General features: G+C 54.4%; 1 protein-coding gene across 2 annotated transcripts in view; it reads right to left on the bottom strand.

Annotated features, from left to right (window-relative positions):
• Positions 1-3,598: 3,598 nt before the first annotated feature.
• SNRK (SNF related kinase) overlaps positions 3,599-8,059 on the bottom strand; it is a 53,382-nt gene continuing 48,921 nt past the window's right edge. For both annotated transcript variants that reach the window (XM_045295049.1, XM_045295050.1), the window contains exon 7: positions 3,599-7,455. In XM_045295049.1, coding sequence (XP_045150984.1) covers positions 6,159-7,455 — 1,297 coding nt within the window. In that variant the 3' untranslated portion in view covers positions 3,599-6,158. The remainder of the gene's footprint in view (positions 7,456-8,059) is intronic.

Genomic DNA, 8,059 nt, shown 5'->3' with positions numbered 1-8,059 from the left:
GGGGGGGGGGGGTTGACTCCCTGGGCAAGGGCTGCTTCTCAGTCTTGCTGAGCCGACTGCATAGTCTAAAGCCGGCAGACCGGGAAACACAGTAGAGCCACCACCACCGCCCCTCCCCACCATCAGCCCTGTGATGCCCAGCTGGTCTCTCTGCCTTACCTTGGCAGCAGCCCATGGCTGCAAACTTGACTCCGTGAGTCCAGCCACTTCCCTCTTCTTCCACACGTGCGCACACACAACTGGCAGGCAGTGCAGTTGTGTGACTGGGATCAGGAAAGTGAACAGGTTACAAGTCAGTATCAGAAACATGAAGGATACAATGCTTTTAACCACGGTGCTGCTGCTCAATCGTGCTGGCAGGCACCTCTCCCTGATCCTCAGGCTCTCAGCCACAGAGCCCTTGTCTGCCCCGCCCTGCAGTGTTACTGAGCACTGCCAGTGCCGAAGGCACTTAGCTGTCCTGGCTCTGTGGGCTGAGGTGCCTACTGCTCTGTCGCATGGTCTCTGCTGCCACCATTGCTGCTACTTCTGGCTGAGCATGGCCCCTGCTGCTGCTGGCCACGAGATTCTCTGTTCCTGCGTCTGAGACACCTCACTCTATAGTTAGTGGAATGGCAAAGTTGACCAATACCTTATTTGCATGCTCCTACCCAGTCATTTAGTGTGGGTTACAAGACTGGCTAAAGAACCAACGCCAATTCATTTCACGTCAACACAACCCACATGAAATGACATATCAAGCAATAGGTCGCAGACCCAGCCTGACTGCTGGGCAGTCCCCATGCCTTGGAATAGTCATGAACTCTGTGGTGGGAGAGGTGCAGATGGGCCTGAGAAGCTACAAAGGTACTGTGGTCAACGGCACCAGATGCTGCCCCAAGATCCAGGAGAATGGGAGAAAATTCTAGAAGTAGGTCCTTGTGCAGGCCTCTCTGAGAAGGGTCAAGAATGTAGTAACATAGGCCAAGGCTCACCAAGGGATTGTGGTAGCAATTGTACAATTCTACTTGAAGTGATTGAAATATGGAATGATAGGGTCTATGTATTAAATCGTTAACTAATAATAATAAACAAGAGAGAGAAAAGGGAATTAGGGGTCTGGAAGGTCATTTCCCTCCCCTCCCCACTGACCTATCTTCCACCACGAGTCCCTAGGCAGAAGGGGCCCTGAGTGTCCACCTCTTAAAGGCACAACGTAAGTGCCCCAAAGCCCAAGAGTGGTATGTTCTTTGGGTAGATTCCCACAGCATGGGGTGGGTAGGGCAGGAGGGCAACTGAGGCTCAGAAGCCAGAGACCTCCAAGGACATTCCTGGCCGGACCCCAGAGCTCACTCCTCGGGTGCCCATTAGAATGGGGAGGGGACAGTGACTGATGTTCTCCTGACCTGACCTTTCACCTGTCAGTCCCAGAGGGCTGGGCAAAGCCTTGTGAAGGAGTATGATTACAGGGCTCTACTTTAAACTTTACAAGGTGAGTCAAAAATATTGCCACCAGATCATAAGACCCTTTAGTACACAAAAATAGCAAGCTGTGACGCTATTGCCTCTCCACACCTGCCATCACCAGCACTTCCCTTGGAGAACTCTGTGCTCGCCCACCCACACATCAAAAGGGCAGTTTGGGCAATAAACCGGGCTCCGTTTCCACATGGTGGGGGCTTTTGGAAACCAAAAACCAGTCTGAAGGGGCAAGCTCTGAGCTCCAGGGCGGCTGGGGTAAGTTTCCCCAACAAAATTCTGGTGGGACAGCCCTCACCATCCTCGAAGGTGGACCAGAGGGGGTTGTCCTGCAGGGGCAAACTCCCCATCACCACTTTACCTGGCCTCTTTCTCACAAGGGCTGTTGTCTTCCACTAAAAAAAAAAATCTCCCTAATAAACTCTTGGAACTCCATGAAACCAAACTGATAGAACTAAAAGGAGAAATAGATGCATCTGCAATTCCAGCTCTAGATTCCAATACTCCTCTCACCAACTGGTGCGGGGGCAAAGTCAGTGGGTCTAAGGAAGACCTGCACAGCCCCGCCGCCCAACTCCACTGGACTGACTTGTACATCACGCCCCACCAGCAACAGGGCTCGTCTGCCGCTCGCCGAGCATTCGCCGAGAGAGGCCAGATGCTGGGCCGGAAACAGCGTTTCAAGGCGTGTGAGATTTCAGCACACAAAGCACCTTCTCTGACCCAAACGGAATTAAACTAGAATTAGAAACAGACATGCGGGTTATCAGCAAACATTCAGAAAGGAAACTCTTTGCAAACATGACGACTTCGGCTTTCCCAGATCAGTCGCGGCGCTACATGGAGAACAGTGGGGGACAGAAAGAGCAACTGCGGGGCGCCTGGTGGGAGGCCTTGGCAGCTGTTCCAATGAGTGATGGTGCCACGGGCAGGGCCCTCCGTGCTGAACGGCCGTGAGTGTGCCGATGGCCGGGGTGTTGGGCTAAGAGTGAGGGATCACACCCACATTGGAGACTTGCGTAAAACCAGTTTGGCGTTGTCCCCGACTGAGATGGGCACCGAGGCTAGGTGTGAGTGGAGGGGAAAGACGGGGTTTGTTTAAATCACTGACATGCCTATTACTTCTCTACTCCATCCAAGTAGATGGAAGCTGAACGCGTCGTTGGAGTCTGTTCTGGGAGAAAATGTGAGCCTCGTGTACGGTGGGGTTCCCTCACCATGGGGATGTCAGAATGCATGGAGACAGAACTGGGGTCCCAAACCTACCTGTGGGGACTTCTTAGTGGCTGGGAGAGGAGGAACTGAGAGGTTGGAGGACAGGATGGTAGGCCAAGTGGGATCCTGAAAGATGGGAAATTTACAGTCCACTCATCAAATAAGAACATGGGGATTGGTCATGGTCAGTGGCTGGCTGGAAGGGGGAAAACCAAACACCAAACTTACTGCCCTCGAGTGCTCTCCAACTCACAGTGACCCTGGAGGGCAGAGTAGAACTGCCCCTGTGGTTTCCTGAGACTAAATCTTCAGGGCAGTAGGAAGCCTCATCTTTTCTCCTGTTTGCCAACTGCGGACCTCTCGAAGTGGAACCTACTGTCCGTTACCAGGACGTCCATATATATATGTATATATGTACACATATATGTATATATGTACACATGTATGTATATGCATATATAAAATGAAAAAACCCTGTGTTTTGTTTGCCACTGGGAATACCACCACGGAAAAGCAATGACGGAAGATGGCAGGAGAGAATGGCCAAGCCAGTCCTCAGTGCTGCCCGAGAGGTGGGTTCTGGGGTACAAGTGGAGGTAGCCTCAGAATCACACACAAACAGGAAGAATGCCAAGCAAGTGGGCACGGCTGGAGGCAGGAAGACCAGGCGGGAGGTGGGAGCTGGGAGCCGGCGACCTTCTCACTCAGGATCTGGATAGCCAGCTGAGGAAAGTGGGTGACCCTGGGCAGGGGCAGCCCGGGGCCCACCTGAGCTTGGGGGGAAGAGTCGTGGGAGGAGAGTTGGCAATGGGATTTCTTTTAGCTGCCTAGATCTGCAGGTGCAACGCCTGAGGCAGGCTGAGCCTGACCCCAGCGGGGCCTCTACGAAGCACTTTGACAGGAAGAAAGGCGACAAGGGACACCATTTCTATTGCTGAACATCAATGTCTCTTTATTATTTGGATTTCCCCCCTCATTTGTCACATATCTGTCCATGTTTACACAATGAGGAAACACCAGCCAGCATGGGAGGCACTGACTGCATCAGTTGATAATTCCGTACCCTCTGCACACACACGGTTCTTCCTTGGTAGGGGACACCTCTCATTCCGTTCCGTCTCGCGGCTGTCCTTAAGATTGGTGTCAAGATTGTCACATCTTTAAATAGAATTGCCCGAAGTACATAATTATATATATATACACACATACAGAAAAATACAAGACTAACTGCTGCTCCACACTATTTAATTTATACACTACTGCCATGATATGCGACTTCTGAAGACAGGTTCAGGGGTACAAGATACTGTTTAGAGCAGGGAAGTAGTTTGGTCCAAGATTATCGCGCGTGATGGTTATCCGCTCCCTCCGGTTTGGGAGATGACATACAATGACATACGACACATGCACAATCATTCACCGAGGAACAAACGGGGGAGACGCCACGCAAACTAACGTGTGTACCCAGAGGGCCCGCCAACCACACACAACTAGTAAGGCTATCATACAGCTATGCAGCATCAATGGTCAACACTGCTGATCCTAAGTGAGCACCATATATACATCTGAATATAAAAACCCAAACACATACGGGTTAGTGAAAAGGTGCCGTTCCGAGGCTGTACAGAATCACAGGGAAAGTATTTACATGACTTGGAAAACAGCTGCAACAAAGAATTTATTGCCAATGCCCTTTATGAACTCCTCGCCGACCTTTAATACAGATGTTCCGCTCACTCTCCACGTGAACCACACATCTTGTTTCTGGCCCTTGATTAGATCCCTGGCTCCAGGATTGCAAGCGAATAGTTCTATGGCTTCACCCACACGTCTACTCTTGTAGCTTTTCCAATATAAATACACACTGATCTAGAGCTGTAGCTGAGAACATATCTAGCCTAGGTCTGGAAAGTAAAGTAAGTGTTTTTAAGTACAATTCGTTACTTAGTTCGCGTCAGTATGCTGTGAAATTCAGAGTTCTGAGTATAATACAGTCTTCCCAAAGTGAGCAGAGGCGATGCACACTTGCAGGAACCACGGCCGTCTTACGGCAGTTCTTTGGTGCTCTGCCTGCTCCACGTCACGTGACATGACCAGAAGCCACTGGGCCATCACCTCACACCTTACAGCCACGAGCCTCATTAGGTGAGGGTGGGCAGGACCCCCGCTCGCCTGGCCCCGCCGGCCAGGTTCCAGCCACTAGTCGGCCCACCTGCCTAGCACCCACGTCACTAGGCACGCTGAAAAGAACATCTGGCCCCTTTCCAAAATTAGCAATGTGCAACATACTGTGTCCGCGCAAGAGGACATGCCACACAGACGAGGATCTGGTCTCCAGCAGTCTCTGTACAGGAGCAACTGGAAGCAAGTGCTTGGAGAGCGTGTTTGGCAGGAAGGCAACATGAAAAACACTGCCAGCAAAGAAGGAGAGGGAAAAACAGAGCACGCTGTGCGTTTTGTCATTTTTTTGTTTTGTGTTGACCTGGTGAATTTTAATTTGTGTTTGGTTTTTAGATCAGTCCATTTTCACAGCCGAGTCAAAGGATGGGAAATAATGGAAAGACAAAAGGGATAGGTGATTACCAAACGCCTACAAACCGACGCCGGCACCTTTAACCAGCTTCTCAGGGAGGGGCTTTGGCCCTGGTCAGCGTCTGGGTGCAATGGCTGTCCTCCTGCCCCGGTGGTCAGGTGGGAGCCCTGGGGTAGGCCGGGCCCGGCCTGGCCCCACCCCCAGGGGGCGGAGCCCAGAGGCTCGTTCTGGTTTGTTGGACAAACGCACACCTTGGGAGTGGAGGTGGGGCGCCAGCGACCCACTGCATCGCATCGCCAAACAAGATTGTCTGCTTGTCAGTAACTCAGCCTACAAACCTACCATAAGTACTTTCTCTCCCTGACTCACAAAAAGCGAGAAAATCTGCGTTTCTCCGTTAACATGTTCAGAGCCCAAACTTGTTTTCACACTATAGCGTAAGACAAACGGGTATGGGTATGTTCCTTCGAGCGGTCGAATCTCAGTGCAAGCCCGGTGCCCAGGCCCCCGCATGGCCTTATTGCTTTGCCTCTGCCGTGTCCCGCGGCCCAGAGTCTCCGCTCAGAGGGCACCACGGGCAGGAATTTGGATTTTTCACAAGGAAAAAAAAAGGGTTTGGTTTTGTTTTCTCGATTTCTCTCTCTCTCTCTCTGCCTCTCGCTTACTCTCTAGGTTAAGTGCAGAACATAGATTTCTAAGTGCTCCGTTTATATTAGGTTCCAAATATACATTTTAATTTCATCCTGATCATCCACATTAAAATTACAAAAGTAAAAATTACACAATAGACTTTTCGGCTGGAAAAGAAGTGTCTAGCAGCATGCACAAAGACCATGCGTTGTCACGTCATCGGGCAGACAGATGACAAGGTGATAACTAACCGCTCCTAGTGCCCGCTGTGCACGAGTGGGGCTGGAAGGGGCTGGCCGGGCAGCGGGCGTGCACGGTGGCCTCAGATGACGTGGCAGCAGCTGGCCTGGCTAGAGGCGCACAGCAGGCCCTCCTTGGGGCTGCGCTGGATGTTGACAGAGATGGTCTTTTCACACAGAGGTAGCTGAAGCACGTTGTTTTTCAGGTTCTTGCTCTGTATCCGCTCCAGTTGGGTGGTCGGCGCCGACATGTGGTCAGAGAAGAACTTCAGGCTGCCCACGGCGGGGGCCGGCCCCGCACTCCCCGCTGCGCTAATGCACATCTTCCACGAGGACTTCTCCTGCACCTTCACGCTGGAGAAGGCCAGGCCGTTCTGGGCGTCAAGGAAGTACTTGGCGCTGCCCTGGAACTGCGAGCCCAGGCACAGGCTCATGAGTTTCAGGCTCTGGACCAGCTCACCGGCGCTGCGCGGGGCCAGAGCCCCAGGGCCCACCGAACCCATGCTGCGTGAGGCCAGCGGCCCGGGATCTCCGGGGCCGGCGCTGCGCGAGGCCAACTGCACTGGGGCCCCGGGGCCGGCACAGCGGCGCGTGGTGCCCGATGTGTTGGTGGGGTTGCCACCCGAGCCGCTGGAGGGGCTGCCCCCACCGGCGTTGTTCTCGCCAGGGCTGGCCTTGTCCGCCCCGCCGCTGCCCTGGCTGGGCTTGCCCTGGCCCCCGCCATCGCCCTCACTGCCCGGGGGGCCCTCGCTGCTGTCCCGGCGGTGCCACGAGTAGGAGAAGCCGCTGTCCTTATCAAGGCGCCGGCGGCTCTCCGAGTCGTCGTCGCTGGTCTCGGAGCTGCTGCAGCTGGACCCGCGGCCCTGGCTTTTCCTGCGGTGGTAGCGCTTGTGCACGGTGCCCGGGGAAGCGATGTTCATCTTTAACCTGCTCAGCTTGGGTGGCAGATTCTCGTCCATGTCGAACTCATCGTCGGACTCCCCCTCCTCAAAGATCTGGTTGAGCACCGGGGCGCTCTTCCTGGACGTCAGGCGGTTGGTCACGGAAGGCTTCCGGCGCAGAACCACCTGTGTGGACAGGGACACGGGCTTCTTGTCTTCCTCGTCCTCCTCTTCGTCCTCTTCCACGCGGAACAGGCACTTGCGCCCGCTGGCTGTGGGCTTCAAGCTGGCCGGCGGCCCCGAGGACACCACAGGCCCGGCCAGCTCGGGGAGGTCCTCTTTCTTAGCCGGGTCACACAGGCCTTTGCTCCTGTGCCCGTTGAGGACACTGTCCGTAGCCCGGGCGGGAGATTGCGGGACAGTGGCGTGCGACAAAGGGGTGGCCGTAAGGTCATCGTCCAGGTCCTGGGGCACATCGATTTTGGTTGGCCACGATTGCCTGGGTGACAGATGAGAGAGACAGAAGGCATGTGATAATGCACAAAACCAGAGCAGAGCCAAAGGGCGAAAGCCCTCACTTCAACAAACCCAACGCACCCCGTTCAAACCGTGAACCCTTCCGCGAGGACCCTGGACTGGCAGGGTGGCCAGTAGTGCTGGTCCAGTGCACCATGATGGTTGTCTGAAAACTGGGGGGAAGCCCGCCCCGATCCCGAGTGGGTCCTCACATGATAGCTATGGCCCACGCAGAAACCAAACCACACCTGGGTGCCCACTGGCTCATGGAGAAGAACGGCAGGCCGGGCCAGTGCACACAGGGCTGAACGGAAGTACGTTAGCCGGTGTGAAATCTGAGCATCTAAAGAGGCACACGAACATGTGTTTTCTAGGCCCACACACTGGCCTGTTGCTGAGACTGGCTGCGCCCTCCCACATGGACTCGCTCTGCGTGTGGTGGCCAAAGAACGCTGTGTGGCCTCCGCCGACACCGCCACCCTGGGCTTCCCGACGGGCACACCCCACAGGCTGTGCTGAGGCCACAGACTGCAGCAACAGCCACTCCAGTTAGACGTCCGGCTCCGAGGCCTACCCAGGCTTCAATC

This window comes from Echinops telfairi, unplaced genomic scaffold (assembly GCF_000313985.2).
Source record: "Echinops telfairi isolate 266 unplaced genomic scaffold, ASM31398v2 ScPeMD7_4225;HRSCAF=4972, whole genome shotgun sequence".
NCBI classification, from domain to species: domain Eukaryota; kingdom Metazoa; phylum Chordata; class Mammalia; order Afrosoricida; family Tenrecidae; genus Echinops; species Echinops telfairi.
This window is presented reverse-complemented; position numbering and strand designations above follow the sequence as displayed.